This window comes from Pistacia vera, unplaced genomic scaffold (assembly GCF_008641045.1).
Source record: "Pistacia vera cultivar Batoury unplaced genomic scaffold, PisVer_v2 Contig227, whole genome shotgun sequence".
Taxonomy (NCBI): domain Eukaryota; kingdom Viridiplantae; phylum Streptophyta; class Magnoliopsida; order Sapindales; family Anacardiaceae; genus Pistacia; species Pistacia vera.
The window spans coordinates 162,289-188,452 of record NW_022196032.1 but is presented as its reverse complement, the minus strand read 5'-3'; the positions used below and the strand labels follow the sequence as shown (position 1 = coordinate 188,452).

The 26,164-nt window shown below is 36.2% G+C and overlaps 1 protein-coding gene and 2 pseudogenes across 1 annotated transcript; all 3 read left to right on the top strand.

Moving 5' to 3' along the window:
* The first annotated feature begins 227 nt into the window (after positions 1 to 227).
* On the top strand, positions 228 to 26,164 carry LOC116130941 (zinc finger CCCH domain-containing protein 62-like). The gene is made up of 9 exons (XM_031416623.1): positions 228 to 403; positions 557 to 609; positions 942 to 1,056; positions 1,135 to 1,196; positions 24,266 to 24,317; positions 24,486 to 24,597; positions 24,844 to 24,942; positions 25,036 to 25,163; positions 25,294 to 26,164. The coding sequence occupies exons 1-9, from the start codon at positions 228 to 230 to the stop codon at positions 26,033 to 26,035; spliced, it is 1,539 nt and encodes a 512-aa protein (XP_031272483.1). The 3' UTR covers positions 26,036 to 26,164.
* LOC116130932 lies at positions 5,699 to 6,421 on the top strand (annotated as a pseudogene).
* Positions 14,751 to 15,512, top strand: LOC116130931 (annotated as a pseudogene).

The window sequence follows — 26,164 nt, the reverse complement described above, 5'->3', positions numbered from 1 at the left end:
TCATTTTTGTTGGATTGTATATTTTCAATATATTCTAATTAATTTAGTATTAAATTTAAAAAAAAATCAGTAAAATTTTATAATGTTTAAAAAATTCAGTAATTCGACCGTTTTATTTAAAAAATTAACGGTCATATTTATTTGAATTAAACCTTCGTTCTGTAGTGAGCATTTGCATCTGCTTTGAAACAGAAAACTCGAGAAGAAAAAAAAGAAAAAACTCATCCATGGCGATCTCTGAGCAAGCAACAATCAAAGAATATCAAGTAAACGATGAAAACTATACTGAAAGTGAAGGATCTGACTCGGGTTACGATTCGGATTTAGACCCGAGTTACATCGTTCTTGAAGACACTCACGCCAAGTTTGCGAACCTCTCTGTCAGGAAAAAGACTAAGTCACGGTTAGATTCTAAAATTTTAATCTTGGGTTGTTCGATTTTTAAAAGTTTAATCTTGGGTGTTCCATTTTTAATCTTGGGTTTGATGTGAATGTAAGTTATATTTGATTTTAATTGTTGGGTTGTGTTGTATTTGTAGTGCTGACAATGATTTAGATCCAATGTTGATGTTGATGAAAATGAAGAAGAATTTAAAAAGATTGTCGAAGGTTTGTGTCTTTGCTTCCTGAATTTGTTTGTTTTGTTTGGCTTCGGTTTTGATTGTGGGAACTGGAAATAAAAGCAAAATGCAATGGGAACTGTTCTTTTTCATTTTTATTTGTTGCAATTTTGTTTGGTGAACAAAACCCAAAAAGGAGTGCTCTGTTAGGTCTTGATGACAATTTTGATGAATCCGGCTTACAGCAGTTGGGAAGGGGTTTGGTTTAGATTTATAAGTTCGAAAAAAAAAAAAAAAAAAGAAAAAGAAAATGAAGTTGCAGGTGTATATTGTTGGTGCTTGAAATATGATTCTTGTATTTGTGTGACATTGTGGGTGCAGCTGGGCAGCTGGAGAAACTGAAAGTGGAGCAGTGTAAGATTTATTTGAGGAAGGATGGATTGAGATTGACTGGCAATAAAAGCACTCTTATTCAGCGCATAAGGGAGCATTTAGAGTAATTTTCATCTTCTGGTTTTACTTGATGTTTCTACATTCAATCTTTTCTTTTCATAAATTTTATTATGTTTTTCAGGGTTTCAAATGGTGAAGGGGAGAAAAAGTACCCAATATCTAGCTTTGTATTGAACTGTAAAGGTAAATATTTGCGCAAGCTTAGTCATTAAGAAATTAGGAACAAAATTTTATGTAGTGGTTTTACTTTTGCCCCATCAATTCAGAGCAATGGTCTTCTGTTGGTATACTACTTGTTATAGCCAGAAATCTACATATAATGAGGAGCAGAATTGATGCTGTTATGATGATTTGCCTTTGATATTTGATGCTGTTAACTGCTCTTTTTTATCTTTTACTAGCTGGAGTGTTCTATTTTGGTTACTTAGAAAAGTTACTAATTGTACTTTTACTTTTTTCCCAGATGTTTATTCTAAAGTAAATATGGATTTAATGCAGGTGATGCGTGCACAGGCGATGTTGTTATGTTTGAACAGAATGTTTATGAAATGTAAGTGTTTGGCTATATTTATTTGCTGAAAACACTTGATATACAGTTGCAGTAGTCCTAATTATAAGTTTGATGAAAATGGCATCTGACAACACATTTGCACGAGTCCACCAATTTTGTCACACTAGTACTTATTTTATCTCTCTTATTTCTATATTTATTTATCAGGTTCAATATAGCATCGCGTAGCGCAAGTGGTCCTCCGTGTGGTAAAAGGATTGTTGTAGGCCGCATTGTGAAAGAAAGCTATGGAGTAGCCAAGCAGCAACATACATTTACGGTAAAGTTAAAAGCCATATAAAATTCTGACTTTAGAAAATTGTTGAGGAGACATCAGATTATTGTTTAAGTAAATATGTTTTACAAAGAAGTTATGAGTGGGATTGACCATTATGAGACTCAATATATGGAATTTCTGTATCAGTTTGGGTTTTAAATTATGAGCAAGAAGATGATGCATTTTCTGTTCATGTAAGTAAAATGGTGGTTGAAGTGCACGGTTTTGTTTTGTCTTGTCTTTCAGGTAGAGGTCCTCTGGAGCAAAGGGGAAAAGCCACTCTCTCCACTTCATCCCCTCCTAATTAAGGGTCGAAACCTTTATCGGCTAAAGACCCTGAGACAGGTTTTTAACAAGCTGAGTGTTTACTTTCTGCTAGCTGCATGATCCGTTGATCCTTATATCTCAAGCTAGCTTTATTTTAATTGTATATTCAGAGATGGGATGATGAAGGTGAGAGGCATAGAGTTCTGATGGAAAAGCACTCAAGAGGTTCTCTTGCCAGGTCTGATAGAGAAACCCGAATCCAGGGGAAGGAAAAGAGGAAAAAGCTCAGGGCAAATAGGTATTTCAAAATAAGATGTCGCATAAAAAGAACTATAGTTGGTTTTAACCGTTTTGAAGTGTGTAAAAACATGCTATGAAAATCATCTTATTGTTTCTGTATTTTCTTGCTAATCTTGCTTGGACTTCAGGATGTCCATGAAGAAGGATGCAAAAAGTATTCAGTCTCACTCGAACCCAAAAGCAACAGAAAAAGAGGGATTTCTATTTCACCAGTCAGATTTATCTGTTGATGCAAATAAAATGGCAACTAGACCTCAGCAACAAGCAATTATGCCTCAACAACCCGGCTTAATTGTTGATTCGAGGAATTCAGTAGCAGCTCAACCTCAGTTGGCTTTCAAGTCCAGAAGTCTGCCTTCACATTCTCAAGAACCCAAGATAATAATGCAGAACAATAATAAAACACAGCTTCCCCAGAACCCTGTTAAGTATAGTGGCATTGTTAAAACGCAGCACCCTTTGGATGCCATTATCTTTCATAAAGAGAGGACTGATCACAGACAGCCCAACTTTGATCTGAGTAGCCATCAACCTCTTACCTATAAATATCCCAATACAAATCAGATGTATAGCTTATCAGAGTGGACTAATCATAGGCAGCCATTGAAGAGCATCAATCATTTTCGTCCAATGGAGCCGCCTGCTAGACTTGGCTGCGGAAAACAACAAATGTGCAGGTATTATGCTCAAGGAAGATGCAATTTTGGAGACAACTGCAAATTTTTGCATGAAATGGAGATAAATCAAAGTTGGCAAGAGAGGTGGCATTGCTTTTATTAGAATTTTGAAAGGCACTTTTGATGCTTATGTGAATGTGTTGATTGTCTACATTTGATTATTTTCATTTGATCAAATATTACAAAGATAGGTTCAGTGCACTATAGTGCATTGAGATTTTTGCTTCTTTTGTGTGACAGCTGAAAATTCTTTCAAAGTTGGAGAATTGAAGTATTATGTGTGAACCAAAGACTTTTAGATTCAAATCTTATTAATAGTATTATTAAAAAGAAGACAAATTTGTAGGAAAATTAATGGATGTTTTGTATCATTATATGCTATTTGCATTTTTTTGGCTAGGTTAAATTGAGCCCAAGTTGCAGCATTGTTTGTGTTATGATCTCACATTGAGAGGGAAAAGGTGTTGGCATGTGATTTATAAGGGCTTGGACACCCTCTCTCGGTAAGCCAATTTTTTAAGGAGAGTTCTATCCAAGCCCACAAAAGGATCACTGTCTAACTCACTTTCTATCAAGGCCTACTGTTTAGCGCAATTCCTATCAATTTGGGAGTGAGTTTCTATCAAATGGTATCAGAGCCAAACCTATCCTTATCCCATGTTCTGGAAGGGGCTATTTGGAAAAGGGCTACCTAGAAAAGGGTGACCCCATGAGAGTAGGCCACTAAGAGTAGGCCACCCAAAGTGAAGCCGTCTAGAGTGGGCCAATGTAGATGTTGGGTCTTGAAGTGTGGGAGAATGTTAGGATCATACATTGAGAAGGAAAAGATGTTGACATGTGGGAGTGGGTTTCCTATCAGTTTGATAATCAATTTGGGAGTGTGTTTCCTATCAGTATGATATTGAATATATTATCTATCAGCCAAGTGAGCTGGTAAAGGGTATTACAAAAGTGTATTTGGAAACTAACAATTTCCTTTGAAGGGATTAACTTACTTAATCTATTAAGAAAGAAAGAAAGAAAGAAATTCAAAAATATTGAGAGAAATGATAGTGGGATAGCCTCTAAGCATCTTTCGGAAGTTTTTTCAGGAGTTTTTGTGAAGGTAAGTTTCATCAAATAAAGGATGAGAACCCAAAGTAAACTATTAGCAAGTGAATATATATAATAAAAAATTTACCTTCTTTATATATTCAAAATAATACATGAAAAAAAGTAATAATGTTTATGAAATAAGAAATTCTTTTTGAAGAGAGATAATTTCAATGAAATTGAAAGGATAAAAGAAATTTTATAATTTCTTAATAGATACTTCAACTTCAATACTAAGTTACAATATTTCGGCTCCCATTATCATTGCTCCAACAGCTAGGCATCAAATGGCACACCCTGAAGGTTTGATTCCAAATAGCTCTTTCTTCTGTCTCCAAACAGAAAAAACATCCCCAGAAAAAAAGTTTAAAAATTAACAAAAACATCCTCATTTACCCATAGTTGCCAGATTTTGGCAACCACCATCGGTGGTAGCCAGAATCTGTCACAATGACCTACAAACAACCAGAACTGGCAGGTAATTTGTCGATATGACATTTTCTGGCCAGATCCATAGTGGATCTAGTTGGAAAAGGCACATCTGGCCATCAGTGACGTCCATATCTTCTGCCATCATTGATGACCAGATCTGGCCTTTTGTGGCTGTTAACGGCTAGATTTGGCATGGATCTGGTCGAAAAATGCTAGATCGATGCATGTCCGGTCAGATCTGATCAGTCTGTATCATAACGCCAGATTCTGACCAGATTCTGATGGTGGTGGCCGGAATCTGGCACTGTGGATAGATGAGGATGTTTTTATCATTTTACAAAATTTTTATATATTGGGGTGTTTAGTTAAATTAGCAAACCTAGAGGGTTTTTTTATAAAATTTTAAATTTTACCTAATAATAATTATCCTATTCAACTATCCAATACTATCTTAAAAATTATATCCAAAATAATAAACCAAACGCACCCTAATAGTTCAATTTGAAATAGTGACTTGACCTGCTTTGAACACATCCCAGTTACTTACCCACCGCCAAATGGATTCAGATCAAATCCTTTATTCAAACTATTCCTTTTCGGAATTTCCGCGTAATTCATGAATACTTTTCTCAACAGGGAGAAAAGTATAACAGTTCAATTTGAAATAGTGAAGGAGAGGGTTTTTATAGGAAACACACTCCCCAATTGATTATCCAAACGCACCCATACTTTTCTCCCTGTTGAGAAAAGTATTCCTGAATTACGCGGAAATTCCGGAAAGGACTGGTTTGAATAAGGGATTTGATCTGAATCCATTTGGCGGTGGGTAATTAACTGGGATGTGTTCAAAGCAGGCCAAGTCAAAGTCAAAGTCAAATATCATTTTTTTCCCTTCTTCTAACAATTAATAAACATTAATCTGTCCTTTTCAAACTATTTTATAAAACATGTATCATAAATATAATAACACGTAATTTTCATCAAGGACCAATTAAAATATTCTTCTTTTTTTTTTTTTTTCCCCTCCTATTGATTTCCAAACTCTATATAAACCATTGAGCAACATGACACGAAAATACAACCACAGATAACTACTATAACAGCGAACCTTACCAATGGCTCACCACATCTTTTTCCTCTCTTTAATATTAACTACACTAGCAACTATGCAAGGCTGCCATGCAGTTGACTACACCGTCACAAACACCGCCGGCACAACTACTGGTGGCGCCCGCTTCGACAGCCAAATTGGGGCTGATTACAGTAGGCAAACACTAGAATCCGCCACGGCTTTTATATGGACAATCTTCCAGCAAAACAACGCCGCTGACAGGAAAAGTGTAGAGAAAGTCAGCTTGTTTATCGACAACATGGACGGGGTCGCATATGCAAGCAACAACGAAATTCATGTTAGCGCGAATTATATAGGAGGTTATTCTGGTGACGTCAAAGGAGAGATCACTGGAGTACTTTATCATGAGATGACACATATATGCAATGGAATGGAAACGGACAGACCTGGAGGATTGATTGAAGGGATTGCGGATTATGTGAGGTTGAAAGCTAACTATGCGCCGAGTCACTGGGTGCAACCCGGTGAGGGCAACAAGTGGGATCAAGGCTATGATGTGACGGCCAGGTTTCTGGATTATCTTGACAGTTTGAGAAAGGATTCGTTGCAGAACTTAACACGAAGATGAGAAGTGGGTAATGATAGCTACTTTGTGGATTGCTGGGGAAGACAGTGGATCAGTTGTGGAGTGAGTACAAGGCCAAGTATGGAAAGTAACCGATCGAGTAGTCAATTAATAAACCAATAGATAAGTGTTCTAGAGAATAAAGTCTGTTAAAGTGTGGTTGTACCATTCAAAAATCATATCCAAAATAATAAACCAAACGTATCCTAACAGTTCAATTTGAAATAGTGACTTGGCCTGCTTTGAACACATCCCAGTTACTTACCCACCGCCAAATGGATTCAGATCAAATCCTTTATTCAAACTATTCCTTTCCGGAATCTCCGCGTAATTCATGAATACTTTTCTCAACAGGGAGAAAAGTATAACAGTTCAATTTGAAATAGTGAAGGAGGGGGTTTTTATAGTGAAAGTTCAATTCTCAAGCTTCTAAAATTAAAAAGGATGAACTTGTGCAGAGAGAAAAACAAATTCATTCATAACACTTTCATTTTACTTCTTTTGTCTCTACATACATTCATCATATATGCCCTTTTTATATGTTTGTAAAGGGATAATATTACATAACTAAATTAATTGATCAAAGCAGTTAAGGGTAGTCGCAAATTCATAACTGAATATATCTTCAATCTGATTTAATAAAAAAACTGAAGTTCTTTGGCCATACCACCGCAAAGCAATTTCACTGCCGCGGTATCAAGCTCTCTGGAATTCTTCTAGTTCTGGGACAAACAACAGACTCGCGCCCCGGCATAAATTTTCTTTTGCCGTGGCATGCTGCTCTTTGGACTTTTTCACGGTTAAGTTTCATCCACTTGCCGCGGCATCATCGGCTTCGCCGTGGCACATCTTTTCTTCTACCGCAGCACATTCATCTTCTACCAAAAAGGTTCAATTTTCAACAATATTATGTACACTGAAAGTTACAGTTGGAAATATTTACAAGATTTTTGATAAAAGAAATGTGATTTAAAAAAAAAAAGAAGTTTGTGCCTTTGACACTAAATCTAAGTAAACAAAAGGAAGAGAAATAATGATAGGACCGTCCCAACCCTGCCTATCTTATAGAATTCAGACACTCATATAAGACTAAGGTGATCGAGACGTGTCGTATGTGAGACTAAAAAGTTGTTTCTGACTAAACTGTTAGGAAACCTTTTTTTTTTTAATCACATATACATATATTGCACGTCAGAAAACATAAGGTATCAGATTTCACATCCTACAACAAAATATAATGCAAGTCATAGGTAATACTGTAATAGACTCTCATACAGCCATCGACGATAGTACATCGAATTTATACACCGAATAACGTGACAAAATCCTGACCGTGGATTAATATCAAGTTAAAATTAATTAACAGTCAAGATTTTATCACGTTATTCGGTACACAAATTCGTTACACTATCGTCAATGACTGTATTATTTTCTAAAAAATATACGATGTTACACAAAATGGAATGATGTCACGTGAGCCCAACCTTGCGAGGAAAGTCACTTCTCCACACAATCTCTGTGGACTGTGGTGGCCATGGAGGGGAAAATATTACAAAAGNTTGGGAAGACAGTGGATCAGTTGTGGAGTGAGTACAAGGCCAAGTATGGAAAGTAACCGATCGAGTAGTCCAATTAATAAACCAATATATAAGATGTTTTAGAGAATAAAAGTCTGTTAAAGTGTGTTTTTATCCATATCAACTGTATGCATAATATCATTTCTAATTGAAAGTTCAATAAGAAACATTATAGGTGATTATTATTCATATGCCTAATCCTATTCTCAAAATATTTGTTTGTTTAATTATTTAGGAAATATTATTATATTTTTTAATTACTTTTAGACTCCTTAAGTTTATTAATTTCATAAATACCCCCAGAAAAAAGTTTAAAAATTAACAAAAACATCCCCATCCACCTATAGTTGTTAGATTCTGGCAACCATCGTCGGTGGTAGCCAGAATCTATCACAACGGCTTACAAACGACCGGAACTGGCAGGTAATTTGTCGATCTGGTCTTTTCTGGCCAGATCTACAGTGGATCTAGCCGGAAAAGGCCAGATCTGGCCATCAGTGACGACCATATCTTTGGCCATCGCTGATGGCCAGATCTGGCAGGAAAATGCCAAATCGACGCACGTCCGGCTAGATCCGACCTGTCTGTATCGTAACGCTAGATTCCTACCAGATTCTGACGGTGGTGGCCGAAATATGACACTGTGGATGGGTGGGGGTGTTTTTGTTATTTTATAAAATTTTTATATATTGGGGTGATGTGTGTTGTTGGTTCCCACAAGAGAGGGTGTGGTTCACAGCCCTTAATCGCTTTATCTTTTCACATTGCTTTCTCAACCTCATACCTCCTATTATCTTCGAAATCCTTGTATTTAGGACCATCTCTCTTCCCTCTATTTCCCTTTTGGTGCCATTGTATTTTATGCTTTTTATAACATGTTGCCCTTAATTAGTATGCTTAATTATCAAATTGCTTTCATTTGTGCCCTCAATGTTATAAAAGATAAAAGAGGGTTGTAATTTCATTTGGACATTTTTCCAGTGTGCAATGTTCCAAAACTATGCAGTTTAGTTAAATTAGCAAATCTAGGAGGTCTTTTTATATATTTTTAAATTTTACCTCGTAATAATCACCTTATTCAACTATCCAATAATATCTCAAAAATCATATCCAAAATAATAAACCAAACGTATCCTAACAGTTCAATTTGAAATAGTGACTTGGCCTGCTTTGAACACATCCCAGTTACTTACCCACCGCCAAATGGATTCAGATCAAATCCTTTATTCAAACTATTCCTTTCCGGAATCTCCGCGTAATTCATGAATACTTTTCTCAACAGGGAGAAAAGTATAACAGTTCAATTTGAAATAGTGAAGGAGGGGGTTTTTATAGTGAAAGTTCAATTCTCAAGCTTCTAAAATTAAAAAGGATGAACTTGTGCAGAGAGAAAAACAAATTCATTCATAACACTTTCATTTTACTTCTTTTGTCTCTACATACATTCATCATATATGCCCTTTTTATATGTTTGTAAAGGGATAATATTACATAACTAAATTAATTGATCAAAGCAGTTAAGGGTAGTCGCAAATTCATAACTGAATATATCTTCAATCTGATTTAATCAAAAAACTGCAGTTCTTTGGCCATACCACCGCAAAGCAATTTCACTGCCGCGGTATCAAGCTCTCTGGAATTCTTCTAGTTCTGGGACAAACAACAGACTCGCGCCCCGGCATAAATTTTCTTTTGCCGTGGCATGTTGCTCTCTGGACTTCTTCACGGTTAAGTTTCATCCACTTGCTGCGGCATCATCGGCTTCACCGTGGCACATCTTTTCTTCTACCGCGGCACATTCATCTTCTACCAAAAGGTTCAATTTTCAACAATATTATATACACTGAAAGTTACAGTTGGAAATATTTACAAGAATTTTGATCAAAGAAATGTGATAAAAAAGAAGAAGTTTGTGCCTTTGACACTAAATTTAAGTAAACAAAAGGAAGAAGAAGAAGAATAGGACTGTCCCAACGCTCGCTATCTTATAGAATCCAGAAACTCCTATAAGACTAAGGTGATCGAGACGTGTCGTGTGTGAGACTAAAAAATTGTTTTTGACTGAACTGTTATGAAACTTTTTTTTTTTTTTTTTTTTTTAATCACATATACATATATTGCACGTCAGAAAACATAAGGTATCAGATTTCACATTCTACAACAAAATATAATGCAAGGCATAGGTAATACTGTAATAGACCCTCATATGGGGAAAGAAAAAAAATATACGATGTTACACAAAATGGGATGATGTCACGTGAGCCCAACCTCATGAGGAAAGTCACTTCTCCACACAATCTCTGTGGACTGTGGTGGCCAAGGAGGGGAAAATATTACAAAAAGGGTGAGTTAAAAGACTTAGTGAGTGGATAAGTTCATAAAACTTGTTTTTTTTTTTTTTTTAACATATAAGTACTTTTAAAATTAATCGTTTTCATTTATAGGACATAATTAAACCATTCCATATTATTATTAATGATTTCTAAATTCTGTCATATCTAATGGGCGGTCCAAGGGTATCCGATCTTGACCCGACCCACTGCCATCACTAGGCCCACACATAGGTAGAGCGAGAAAAAAAATTGTCATATTCAACAAGCTCTATCATCGTGCAAGCACATAACAACTAAATATATCATACAGTATACTTAGAGCCAATACTGAAAATCGAAAATCTATACCTATATTTGAAATCTAATCTCTAGGTGATGAGTACTTTGCATAATGGTCTTAAACGATTATGAACTCCATGATTAAACCCAATATTGTTATTCTTTTGTACGGTATACTTTCTTATTTTTTAACCGAAGTATCAATTATTTATTTTATTTTAATAATTCTGTTAATTTTTAATATTGTTTATGTGATGATGATAAATTGATAATAGCGGCATTTTAGACTTTTACATAGAGTTAAGCAGTTGTAAAATGAGATTTTTCTCTATTTGGTTAATTACTTTTTTTTTTTACCTCTTTTAAACGAAATTGTCTTTTTTGTCCTTGGAACCAAACGACAATACACACAGCAGACAGCACAAAATGGCATAGTCCGAACCAACGATTGTACTTCACTCTCTACTCTTTCACGGAGACGACGACGCACAAATGCACAAGAGAAGGACAGCGTGGAGATACTTGAGAGAGTGAAATGGGAACTCAGAAGCGGAAGTGGACGGCGGAGGAGGAGGAGGCGCTGTTGGCCGGAGTGGCGAAGCACGGCCTGGGGAAGTGGAAGAACATTTTGAAAGATCCCGAATTTGCCTCTTTTCTCATTGACCGTTCCAATATTGACCTCAAGGTTTGTTGGATATTGTTAGTTAATTTGCCTTCTAAAATGAAACTAAAACCCTAGCTGTATTTGTTTTGGCGGGAATTGAAATGGCTTGGTGTTTGAATTTGGTTTATGTGTAGAATTATAAATTGAAATCCCTGATGTTGGTTGAGCTAAAGGTCTGATTTTTGGGGGTTATTTTGTTGATTTTTAGTGTTACATTGCAAAATTTTATGGTTTTAATACAATGTGGCTTGCTGGGTTCAGTTTAAGTGAAATTTTATGGTATTAAAGTGATTATTTTTAGCTGGAAGGGGTTGGATTGGTAAGGAATGTAGATGCTGGGATTTTATGAAAAAACTAAAAAATTTAGTGGTATAATAGTATTTGCTATTGTGATGAAATCGTTTTCTGGAGTGTAGCTATGGATGGACATGGTTGGTGAAATCAATGGGAGCCTGATCACCCGAGAAATATTTCTGGCATTGTGATGTAATAAAAGTTGAGGCTTATTGTACTGTTACGTGTGTGTGTGTGTGTGTGTGTGTATATATATATATATATTATATATATATTATATTGATTTTGTAAAGCTGAGCACATGGTTTTTGGCATCCTCTCTGCAAGTTTCAGCAGCTATTGTGTCTTTCTTTGTAAAATTAGAGGTGAATGCTTTGTCTGACCCTGCTCATTTACCCAGGACAAATGGCGGAATTTGAGTGTTAGTACTACTCAGGAAGGCTCAAAAAACAAATTAGGAGCTCCTAAACTAAAAACTATCCCTCCTGCTCCACTCTCAAACACTCTTTCTGCTCCTGCTGCTTCACTTCCTCGTAATGCATCTTCTGTAATTGTCATTGATGATCTTCCCAATAGTGCCTTGGATGGGAAGAATGGTCCACGGTGTGTTTTTCTTTTCCTTCTACTCTCACTTTTGCATAAATCATGTACAATAAAACCTCTCTATAATCATAATGGTGGGACTAAGCTAATTTTATTAGTAACAGGAGGTTATAACTTAATAGATGTGTAGTTACACAAATTATTATTTTGATTTCTTATTTTATAAGTCATGTTTTATTATTATTAGGATTCTAATTCATGTTTTAGTATTAGGATTTCAATTCAGTTGTTTTAGTACTATTAGGATTTCTTATTGTATGAATATTACTTGATTTCTTATTTTATAATTTATGTTTTAGTATTATTAGGATTTCAATTCATGTTTTAGTAGTATTAGAATTTCAATTCATTGTATTAGTAGTATTAGAATTTCTTATTTACTTTTCTTGATGTAGGAATATTACTTGGTTTCTTATTTTATAATTAATGTTTTAGTAGTATTTGGATTTCAATTCACATTTTAGTGGTATTAGGATTTCAATTGATTATTTTAGTAGTATTATGATTTCTTATTTATATTTGCTAGTAGAATTATGAGTAGCCTACTATAAATAGGGTTGTTATGTTTCAAGTTATTCGATCAAGTTTTTAATGAAATCTTCAACCAATTCAACTGATACCAAGTCTTGCCTAAAAGAATATAGCATAATAGTCCTTATCACGGGATATTAGATACACTTCAACATAGACCATTATACATCAGTAACCAAAAGCACAGGTCTAGTTCCATGGTTTTGATTTTTATCATTGACTCTTGTAATGAGATGGAGCAGAAATCTAAATCCACCTTTACTTAATCCACATCGACCACTCTATAGAATATCTCAGGAGTGCCAAGTCTTGAGTGTTACATTAACAAAACAATCAGGACTTTATAATCTATAAGAATACTTACTGGAATAACCATTAATGTTGCTGCATCTTGATCTTGACATAAGCTTCTTGTGTCTCTTTGGATACTGGAACATAGAGGAATTCAAAGTGTTGTGGTTTTTCTGATAAGCGACAGATGATATGCAATTAGCAACAAGCCCCGTACGAATGGAAGAGGTTAAAGAGGAATAAGTGGTCATTGAGGAACACAAGATTAGTTCTTAATTATTCTTGAATCAACTGAAATGATATGAATGAATAGAAAGCAAAAATCCCATACTCAGAGAGGTGTCGGCCTCCCATGGGAGTATGAAGATCATAAAATAAGCGTGAAACTAAACCAAATAACAAACCAAGACGAAATGATCAGGATATATTATATTATATACACTGAAAGTTGCAGTTGGAAATATTGACATTGAATCTAAGTAAACAAAAGGAAGAAAAATAAAGTTGGCAGGCAAGTGACGTTTGGTTCTGACAAATTTTAGTCAGTTCATGCACTGCATGAACAGCGGTGTAGCCAAAGTATACTGAAATTATGAAAAATTGGTATATATTTTATAGTTATTAACAGTTTTGACCCCACTGAACTTACCTATATTCTATTGACCCCACGAAGATATTTCCATATTTTATTGACCTTGGGATTCAAAAATACCCCTATGAAAAATCGTTGAGGACAATTATAGAATTAGTAAATTGAGGACAATTATAGAATTAGTAATTTGGTATGTATAACTTTTAAACTTAAATTTTTAGATTACATTTTTTCTGGTAGGTAATTCGTCGATCTGACATTTTTGGCCAGATCCTAGTGGATCTAGGGAAAAGGCCAGACTGGCCATCAGTGACGTCCATATCTTCGGCCATCATTGATGACCAGATCTGGCCTTTTGTGGCTGCTGACGGCTGATTTGGCATGGATCTGGTCGGAAAATGCCAGATCGACGCACGTCTGGCCAGATCTGACCGATCTGTATCGTAAACGCCAGATTCTAACCAGATTCTAACGGTGGTGGCCGGAATCTAACACTATGGATGGATGGGGGTGGTTTTTATCATTTTACAAATTTTATATATGGGTGTGTTTAGTTAAATTAGCAAACCTAGAGGGTTTTTTTTAAAATTTTTTAATTTTACCTCGTAATTATTATCCTATTCAACTATTCAATACTATCTCAAATCATATCCAAAATATAAACAAATGCCACCCTATAGTTCAATTTGAAATAGTGACTTGGCCTGCTTTGAACACATCCCAGTTACTTGCCCACCGCCAAATGGATTCAGATCAAATCCTTTATTCAAACTATTCCTTTCCCGAATTTCCGCGTAATTCATGAATACTTTTCTCAACACGGAGAAAAGTATAACAGTTCATTTGAAATAGTGAAGGAAGGGTTTTTGTAGGAAACACACTCCCAAATTGATATCAAACGCACCCATACTTTCTCCCTCTTGAGAAAAGTATTCTGAATTACGCGGAAATTCCGGAAGGAATGGTTTGAATAAGGATTTGATCTGAATCCATTGGCGGTGGGTAATTAATTGGGATGTGTTCAAAGAGGCCAGTCAAAGTCAAAGTCCAATATCATTTTTTTCCCTTCTTCTAACAATTAATAAACGTTAATCTGTCCTTTTCAAACTATTTATTAAAACATGTAAGTATCCTAAATATAATAACACATAATTTAACAGGACCATTAAATATTTTTCTTTTTTTTTTTTTCCCCTCCATTGATTTCCAAACTCATATAAACCATTGAGCAACATGACACAAAAATCAACCACAGTAACTACTAAACAGCGAACCTTACCCATGGCTCACCACATCTTTTTCCTATCTTTAATATTAACTACAATAGCAACTATGCAGGTACATGCAGTTGACTACACCGTCACAAACACCGGGCACAACTACTGGTGGCGCCCGCTTCGACAGCCAAATTGGGGCTGATTACAGTAGGCAAACACTAGCATCGCCACGGCTTTTATATGGACAATCTTCCAGCCAAACAACGCCGCTGACAGGAAAAGTGTAGAGAAAGTCAGTTGTTTATCGACAACATGGGACGGGTCGCACATGCAAGCAACAGCGAAATTCATGTTGCGCAATTATATAGGAGGTTATTCTGGTGACGTCAAAGGAGAGATCACTGGAGTATTTATCATGAGATGACAATATATGGCAATGGAATGGAAACGGACAGACTCCTGGAGGATTGATTGAAGGGATTGCGGATTATGTGAGGTTGAAAGCTAACTATGCGCGAGTCACTGGGTGCAACCCGGTGAGGGCAACAAGTGGGATCAAGGCTATGATGTGACGGCCAGGTTTCTGGATTATCTTGACAGTTTGAGAAATGGATTTGTTGCAGAAACTTAACAAGAAGATGGAAGGGGTATAATGATAGCTACTTTGTGGATCTGCTTGGGAAGACAGTGATCAGTGTGGAGTGAGTTCAAGGCCAAGTATGGAAAGTAAACGATCGAGTAGTCCAATTAATAAACCAATATATAAGATGTTTTAGAGAATAAAAGTCTGTTAAAGTGTGTTTTTATCCATATCAACTGTATGCATAATATCTTTCTAATTGAAAGTTCAATAAGAAACATTATAGGTGATATTATTCATATGCCTAATCCTATTCTCAAAATATTGTTTGTTTAATTATTTAGGAAATATTATATATTTTTTAATTACTTTTAGACTCCTTAAGTTATTATTTCATAAATACCCCCAGAAAAAAGTTAAAATAAACAAACATCCCCATCCACCATAGTGTTAGATTCTGGCAACCATCGTCGGTGGTAGCAGAATCTATCACAACGGCTTACAAACGACCGGAACTGGCAGGTAATTTGTCGATCTGGTCTTTTTTGGCCAGATCTACAGTGGATCTAGCCGGAAAGGCCAGATCTGGCCATCAGTGACGACCATATCTTTGGCCATCGCTGATGGCCAGATCGGCAGGAAATGCCAAATCGACGCACGTCCGGCTAGATCCGACCTGTCTGTATCGTAACGCTAGATTCCTACCAGATTCGACGGTGGTGGCCGAAATATGACACTGTGGATGGGTGGGGGTGTTTTTGTTATTTTATAAAATTTTATATATTGGGGTGATGTGTGTTGTGGTTCCCACAAGAGAGGGTGTGGTTCACAGCCCTTAATCGCTTTATCTTTTCACATTGCTTTCTCAACCTCCATACCTTATTATCTTCGAAATCCTTGTATTTAGGACCATCTCCTTCCCTCTATTTCCTTTTGGTGCCATTGTATTTTATGCTTTTATAACATGTTGCCCTTAATTAGTATGCTTAATTATCAAATTGCTTTCATTTGTGCCCTCAATGTTATAAAAGATAAAAGAGGGTTGTAATTTCATTTGGACATTTTCCAGTGTGCAATGTTCAAAACTATGCAGTTAGTTAAATTAGCAATCTAGGAGGTTTTTATATATTTTTAAATTTTACCTCGTAATAATCCCCTTATTTAACTATCCAATAATATCTCAAAATCATATCCAAAATAATAAACCAAACGTATCCTAAAAGTTCAATTTGAAATAGTGACTTGGCCTGCTTTGAACACATCCCAGTTACTTACCCACCGCCAAATGGATTCAGAATCAAATCCTTTATTAAACTATTCCTTTCCGAATCTCGCGTAATATGAATACTTTTCTCAACAGGGAGAAAAGTTATACAGTTCAATTTGAAATAGTGAAGGAGGGGTTTTTATAGTGAAAGTTCAATTCTCAAGCTTCTAAATTAAAAAGGATGAACTTGTGCAGAGAGAAAAACAAATTCATTCATAACACTTTCATTTTACTTCTTTGTCTCTACATACATTCATCATATATGCCCTTTTTATATGTTGTGTAAAGGGATAATATACATAACTAAATTAATTGATAAAGCAGTTAAGGGTAGTCGCAAATTCATAACTGAATATATCTTCAATCTGATTTAATCAAAAAACTGCAGTTTTTGGCCACTGCCGCGGTATCAAGCTCCCTGGAATCTCTCGGGACAAAAACAGAGTCGCGCTGCGGCATAGATTTCTTTTGCCGTGGCTGTGTGCTCTCTGGACTTCTTACGGTTAAGTTTCATCCACTTGCTGCGGCATCATCGGCTTCACCGTGGCACATCTTTTCTTCTACCGCGGCACATTATCTTCTACCAAAAGGTTCAATTTTCAACAATATTATATACACTGAAAGTTACAGTTGGAAATATTTACAGAATTTTGATCAAAGAAAATGTATAAAAAAGAAGAAGTTTGTGCCTTTGACACTAAATTTAAGTAAACAAAAGAAGAAGAAGAAGAATAGGACTGTCCCAACGCTCGCTATCTTATAGAATCCAGAAACTCCTATAAGACTAAGGTGTGAGCGTGTCGTGGTGTGAGACTAAAAAATTGTTTTGACTGAACTGTTATGAAACTTTTTTTTTTTTTTTTTTTTTAATCACATATACATATATTGCACGTCGGAAAAACATAAGGTATCAGATTCACATTCTACAACAAAAATATAATGCAAGGCATAGGTAATACTGTAATAGACCTCATATGGGGAAAGAAAAAAAATATACGATGTTACACAAAAAGGATGATGTCACGGAGCCCAACCTCATGAGGAAAGTCACTTCTCCACACAATCTTGTGGACTGTGGTGGCCAGGAGGGGAAAATATTCAAAAAGGGTGAGTTAAAAGACTTAGTGAGGGATAGTTCATAAAACTTGTTTTTTTTTTTTTTTTTTTTTTAACATATAAGTACTTTAAAATTAATCGTTTTCATTTTAGGACATAATTAAACCATTCCATATTATTATAATGATTTCTAAATTCTGTCATATCTAATGGGCGGGCCAAGGGTATCCGATTTGACCCGACCCACTGCCATCATAGGCCCACACATAGGTAGAGCGAGAAAAAAAATTGTCATATTCACAAGCTCTATCATCGTGCAAGCACATAAACAACTAAATATATCATACAGTATACTTAGAGCCAATACTGAAAATCGAAAATCTATACCTATATTTGAAATCTAATCTAGGTGATAGGTACTTTCCATAATGGTCTTAAACGTTATGAACTCCATGATTAAACCCAATATTGTTATTTTTGTACCGTTAACTTTCTTATTTTTTAACCGAAGTATCAATTATTTATTTTATTTTAATAATTCTGTTAATTTTATATTGTTTATGTGATGATGATAAATTGATAATAGCGGCATTTTAGACTTTTACATAGAGTTAAGCAGTTGTAAAATGAGTTTTCTCTATTTGGTTAATACTTTTTTTTTTACCTCTTTTAAACGAAATTGTTCTTTTTGTCCTTGGAACCAAACGACAATACACACAGCAGACAGCACAAAATGGCATAGTCCGAACCAACGATTGTACTTCACTCTCTACTCTTTCACGGAGACGACGACGCACAAATGCCAAGAGAAGGACAGCGTGGAGATACTTGAGAGAGTGAAATGGGAACTCAGAAGCGGAAGTGGACGGCGGAGGAGGAGGAGGCGCTGTTGGCCGGAGTGGCGAGCACGGCCTGGGGAAGTGGAAGAACATTTTGAAAGATCCCGAATTTGCCTCTTTTCTCGTTGACCGTTCCCATATTGACCTCAAGGTGTTGTTGGATATTGTTAGTTAACAGAGATGGGATGATGAAGGTGAGAGGCATAGAGTTCTGATGGAAAAGCACTCAAGAGGTTCTCTTGCCAGGTCTGATAGAGAAACCCGAATCCAGGGGAAGGAAAAGAGGAAAAAGCTCAGGGCAAATAGGTATTTGAAAATAAGATGTCGCATAAAAAGAACTATAGTTGGTTTTAACCGTTTTGAAGTGTGTAAAAACATGCTATGAAAATCATCTTATTGTTTCTGTATTTTCTTGCTAATCTTGCTTGGACTTCAGGATGTCCATGAAGAAGGATGCAAAAAGTATTCAGTCTCACTCGAACTCAAAAGCAACAGAAAAAGAGGGATTTCTATTTCACCAGTCAGATTTATCTGTTGATGCAAATAAAATGGCAACTAGACCTCAGCAACAAGCAATTATGCCTCAACAACCCGGCTTAATTGTTGATTCGAGGAATTCAGTAGCAGCTCAACCTCAGTTGGCTTTCAAGTCCAGAAGTCTGCCTTCACATTCTCAAGAACCCAAGATAATAAGGCAGAACAATAATAAAACACAGCTTCCCCAAAACCCTGTTAAGTATAGTGGCATTGTTGAAACGCAGCACCCTTTAGATGCCATCATCTTTCATACAGAGAGGACTGATCACAGACAAACATTATCTTTCATGCAGCACTCTTTGGATTCCTTTGGATGCCCTTTGGATGCCATTATCTTTCACAAAGAGAGGACTGATCACAGACAGCCCAACTTTGATATGAGTAGCCATCAACCTCCTACCTATAAATATCCCAATACAAATCAGATGAATAGCTTATCAGAGAGGACTAATCATAGGCAGCCATTGAAGAGCATCAATCATTTTCGTCCAATGGAGCTGCCTGCTAGACTTGGCTGCGGAAAACAACAAATGTGCAGGTATTATGCTCAAGGAAGATGCAATTTTGGAGACAACTGCAAGTTTTTGCATGAAATGGAGATAAATCAAAGTTGGCAAGAGAGGTGGCATTGCTTTTATTAGAATTTTGAAAGGCACTTTTGATGCTTATGTGAATGTGTTGATTGTCTACATTTGATTATTTTCATTTGATCAAATATTACAAAGATAGGTTCAGTGCACTATAGTGCATTGATATTTTTGCTTCTTTTGTGTGACAGCTGAAAATTCTTTCAAAGTTGGAGAATTGAAGGATTATGTGTGAACCAAAGACTTTTAGATTCAAATCTTATTAATAGTATTATTAAAAAGAAGACAAATTTGTAGGAAAATTAATGGATGTTTTGTATCATTATATGCTATTTGCATTTTTTTTGGCTAGGTTAAATTGAGCCCAAGTTGCAGCATTGTTTGTGTTATGATATCACATTGAGAGGGAAAAGGTATTGGCATGTGATTTATAAGGGCTTGGACACTCTCTCTCGGCAAGCCAATTTTTTAAAGAGAGTTTTATCCAAGTCCACAAAAGGATCACTGTCTAACTCAATTTCTATCAAGGTCTACTATCCAGCACAATTCCTATCAATTTTGAGAGTGAGTTTCTATCAAATGGTATAAGAGCCAAACCTATCCTTAGCCCGTGTTCCGGAAGGGGCTATTTGGAAAAGGGCTACCTAGAAAAGGGTGACCCCAGAGTGAAGCTGTCTAGAGTGGGGCGACTCGGGAAAGGGCGTCTTGGGAGAGTAGGCCACCCAAAGTGAAGCCGTTTAGAGTGGGCCAATGTAGATGTTGGCTCTTGAAGCGTGGGAGAATGTTAGGATAATACATTGAGAAGGAAAAGATGTTGGCATGTGGGAGTGGGTTTCCTATCAGTTTGATAATCAATTTGGGAGTGTATTTCCTATCAGTATGATATTGAATATATTATATATCAGCCAAGTGAGCTGGTAAAGGGATTACAAAAGTGTATTTGGAAACTAACAATTTCCTTTGAAGGGATTAAGTTATTTAATCTATTAAGAAAGAAAGAAAGAAATTCAAAAATATTTGAGAGAAATGATATTGGGATAGCCTCTAAACATCTTTCGGAAGTTTTTTCAGGAGTTTTTGTGAAGGCAAGTTTCATCAAATAAAGGATGAGAACCCAAAGTAAATTATTAGCAAGTGAATATATATAATAAAAAATTAACCTTCTTTATATATTCAAAATAATACATGAAAAAAAGTAATAATGTTTATGAAATAAGAAATTCTTTTTGAAGAGAGATAATTTCAATGAAATTGAAAGGATAAAAGAAATTTTATAATTTCTTAACAGATACTTCAACTTCAATACTAAGTTACAATATTTCGGCTCCCATTATCATTGCTCCAACAGCTAGGCATCAAATGGCACACCCTGAAGGTTTGATTCCAAATAGCTCTTTCTTCTGTCTCCAAACAGAAAAAAACATCCCCAGAAAAAAAGTTTAAAAATTAACAAAAACATCCCCATTTACCCATAGTTGCCAGATTTTGGCAACCACCATCGGTGGTAGCCGGAATCTGTCACAACGACCTACAAACAACCAGAACTGGTAGGTAATTCGTCGATCTGACATTTTCTGGCCAGATCCATAGTGGATCTAGCTGGAAAAGGCCAGATCTGGCCATCAGTGACGTCCATATCTTCGGCCATCATTGATGACCAGATCTGGCCTTTTGTGGCTGCTGACGGCTAGATTTGGCATGGATCTGGTCGAAAAATGCCAGATCGACGCACGTCTGGCCAGATCTGACCGATCTGTATCGTAACGCCAGATTCTAACCAGATTCTAACGGTGGTGGCCGGAATCTAACACTATGGATGGATGGGGGTGTTTTTATCATTTTACAAAATTTTTATATATTGGGGTGTTTAGTTAAATTAGCAAACCTAGAGGGTTTTTTTATAAATTTTTTAATTTTACCTCGTAATAATTATCCTATTCAACTATTCAATACTATCTCAAAAATCATATCCAAAATAATAAACCAAATGCACCCTAATAGTTCAATTTGAAATAGTGACTTGGCCTGCTTTGAACACATCCCAGTTACTTGCCCACCGCCAAATGGATTCAGATCAAATCCTTTATTCAAACTATTCCTTTCCCGAATTTCCGCGTAATTCATGAATACTTTTCTCAACACGGAGAAAAGTATAACAGTTCAATTTGAAATAGTGAAGGAGAGGGTTTTTGTAGGAAACACACTCCCAAATTGATTATCCAAACGCACCCATACTTTTCTCCCTCTTGAGAAAAGTATTCCTGAATTACGCGGAAATTCCGGAAAGGACTGGTTTGAATAAGGGATTTGATCTGAATCCATTTGGCGGTGGGTAATTAATTGGGATGTGTTCAAAGCAGGCCAGTCAAAGTCAAAGTCAAATATCATTTTTTTCCCTTCTTCTAACAATTAATAAACGTTAATCTGTCCTTTTCAAACTATTTTATAAAACATGTAAGTATCATAAATATAATAACACATAATTTTAATCAAGGACCAATTAAAATATTTTTCTTTTTTTTTTTTTCCCCTCCTATTGATTTCCAAACTCTATATAAACCATTGAGCAACATGACACAAAAATACAACCACAGATAACTACTATAACAGCGAACCTTACCCATGGCTCACCACATCTTTTTCCTATCTTTAATATTAACTACACTAGCAACTATGCAAGGCTACCATGCAGTTGACTACACCGTCACNAGTTTCAAGAACAGGAAGAACACAAAATCAGCTTTTTGTTAGTCCATAGAATTGTTGTGCATTCAAACCACAACCATGATCACTCTATCTCAGTCCAAGAAGACACCAAAATAGAAGGCAACTGAGTTTGGAAAAGAAGCCAATACGTACCATGAGTAAAAGAAAGGGATACAATAGAAGAGAGGGAGAAGACGCTTCAGTTTTACAGAGCAAAGAGAGTTACAAGAGAACTTTGGGTCAGTCGTTTCAGTTCCAGAGAGCAGAGAGAGAGAGTTGCAATAGAAGTCTGGGCGTTTTAGTTTCAGAGAGGAGAGAGAGAGAGAGATACAGTTACAATAGAATACAATCAACTTTTTGGTGTTATTTGTTTTTTCAAAGTCAACCTCCCTGCCATGTGGCAACCAGTCAACAGCTAAAACTTATATTTCAATTTTTTATTTTTCATTTTTGTGGCTTGATATAAATTAACCATATTACCCTTCTTCAAAACGGAAAACACTAACAGAACCTGACGGAGGGTGGGAAAATGTCGTTTTGAACTTAGTGGGTGGGAAAGTGTCGTTTCGCCTAACCTTGGGGGAGAAAAAGTCGTTCTCTCGAAAAAAGCAGGTGGTCGAAATCGCACCGAATCACACCTGGCTAGAAACTAGAGAGATTTCCCTAACACTACGGACACCGAAAAAGTTACACCAAAATTCTGTACCGGCCTACGTGTAACGCGCGTCTGATTTTTTTTACAATTTTTTTCTAGTGAACGGCCGTCCATCAAATTTAGACGACCGTTCATTCACATGGATGCCCGTCCATATACAAGGGACGGGCGTCCCCATTTAAAGGACGCCCGTCCATAAATAAAATACAATAAAAAAATTTGCAAAACATTATGGACGACCGTTCATAGGTTGTGGACGGCTATTTGTTAATTTTGGACGGGCGTCTGCAAATACGGGATGCCCATCCAAACTTAATTTGTTTTAAAAAATAAAATAAAAAATTTGGAAGCCCGTCCATAAATTATGGACGGGCGTCCATTAAGTTTGGACGCCCGTCCTTGACTCAAATATGAAAAAAAAAAAAAAAAAAAACTTTGGGGATTGGACGGCTGTCCCTAACGTTTGGATGGGCGTCCATTCTCCAAATGTACTTTTAATAAAAAATAAAAAAAAAATTAAACAAAACCCCATTCTTTTGTTGCAAAACATCTTCGTCTTCATTTTCTATCTTCTCTCTTTTTCTTCGTCTTCGTTGCCAGTGCCAGTGGTGCAGTCCATTTCACTGCCTCAAATAATGACTGCGGTGTCAGAGATTTTGATATGGAAAAGTATCAACTCTCTAAGCATTTCCATTTTCCTTGGCGAGTGAATGTAAGTTAGTTACATTCAACAGTCCATCTGTCCGTATAGTATGTGGTGCCTTTGTTGACATGGAGGGTTTTGTGCTTCATTTTCTGGGCAATATATGAAGCACTTGCAGGCTGAAGCTTTCAATTGAATTTTTTATTTTTTTTTATTTTGTGCTTTTGCAGCATACTTCGTTGAGTCCTGATGGTAAACTTCTAATAATTGTTGGAGACAACCCAGAGGGTATGTTGGTGGATTCTAACACTGGAAAGGTAATTATCTATACTGTTGTCCATATATCTTTTTCCCTTCCTTTTTTCATTTATTTTTCTGGAAGCTGATTAAAAAGAATGACTTGGTGTCTACTGGTGCATGTATATCTAGATCCTACAAATAGAAATTAAAGCATTTACTGATTTATATTTGTAATTTTCACAGACCATCAATCAGTTGTCTGGGCACTTGGATTTCTCGTTTGCANTATAATTAGGAACAGAATTGATGCTGTTATGATGGTTTGCCTTTGATACATGATGCTGTTAACTGTTCTTTTGTATCTTTTACTAGCTGGAGTGTTCTATTTTGGTTACTTAGAAGAGCTACTAATTGTACTTTTACTTTTTTCCCAGATGTTTATTCTAAAGTAAATATGGATTTAATGCAGGTGATGCGTGCACAGGCGATGTTGTCATGTTTGAGCAGAATGTTTATGAAATGTAAGCGTTTGGCTATATTTATTTGCTGCAAACACTGGATATACTGTTGCATTAGTCCTAATTATAAGTTTGATGAAAATGGCCTCTGACAACACATTTGCACGAGTCCACCAATTTTGTCACCCTAGTACTTATTTTATCTCTCTTATTTCTATATTTATTTATCAGGTTCAATATAGCATCGCGTAGTGCAAGTGGTCCTCCATGTGGTAAAAGGATTGTTGTAGGCCGCATTGTTAAAGAAAGCTATGGAGCAGCCAAGCAGCAACATACATTTACGGTAAAGTTAAAAGCCATATAAAATTGTGACTTTTAGAAAATTGTTGAGGAGACATCAGATTATTGTTTAAGTAAATGTGTTTTACAAAGATGTTATGGGTGGAATAGACCATTATGAGACTCAATGTATGGAATTTCTGTATCAGTTTGGGTTTTAAATTATAAACAAGAAGATGATGCATTTTCTATTCATATAAGTAATATGGTGGTTGAAGTGCTGCTGGTTTTGTTTTGTCTTGTCTTTCAGGTAGAGGTCCTCTGGAGCAAAGGGGAGAAGCCACTCTCTCCACTTCATCCCCTCCTAATTAAGGGTCGAAACCTTTATCGGCTAAAGACCCTGAGACAGGTTTTTAACAAGCTGAATGTTTTTACTTCTGCTAGCTGCATGATCTGTCGATCCTTATATCTCAAGCTAGCTTTATTTTAATTGTCTATTCAGAGATGGGATGATGAAGGTGAGAGGCATAGAGTTCTGATGGAAAAACACTCAAGAGGTTCTCTTGCCAGGTCTGACAGAGAAACACGAATCCAGGGGAAGGAAAAGAGGAAAATGCTCAAGGCAAATAGGTATTTCAAAATAAAATGTCGCATTAAAAGAACTATAGTTGGTTTTAACCGTTTTTAGGTGTGTAAAAACATGCTGTGAAAATCATCTTATTGTTTCTGTATTTTCTTGCTAATCTTGCTTGGACTTCAGGATGTCCATGAAGAAGGATGGAAACCGTATTCAGTCTCACTTGAATTCAAAAGCAACAGAAAATGGGGAATTTCTTTTTCACCAGTCAGATTTATCTGTTGATGCAAATAAAATGGCAACTAGAACTCAGCAGCAAGCAATTATGCCTCAAGAACCCAGCTTAATTGTTGATTCGAGGAAATCAGTAGCAGCTCAACCTCAGTTGGCTTTCAAGTCCAGAATTCTGCCTTCAGATTCTCAAGAACCCAAGATAATAATGCAGAACAATAATAAAAAACAACTTCCCCAGAACCCTGTTAGGTATAGTGGCATTGTGGAAATGCAGCACCCTTTGGATGCCATCATCTTTCATACAGAGAGGACTGATCACAGACAGCCATTATCTTTCATGCAGCACCCTTTGGATCCCTTTGGATGCCCAATGGATGCCATTATCTTTCATACAGAGAGGGCTGATTACAGACAGCCCAACTTTGATATGAGTAGCCATCAACCTCCTACCTATAAATATCCCAATACAAATCAGATGAATAGCTTATCAGAGTGGACTAATCATAGGCAGCCATTGAAGAGCATCAATCATTTTCATCCAATGGAGCCGCCTCCTAGACTTGGATGCGGAAAACAACAAATGTGCAGGTATTATGCTCAAGGAAGATGCCATTTTGGAGACAACTGCAAATTTTTGCATGAAAAGGAGACAAATCATAGTTGGCAAGAGAGGTGGCATTGCTTTTATTAGAATTTTGAAAGGCACTTTTGATGCTTATGTAAATGCGTGGATTGTCTATAGTCTACACTTGATTATTGTCATTTGATCAAATGTTAGGAAGATATGTTCAATGCAGTAAAGTGCATTGAGATTTTTGCT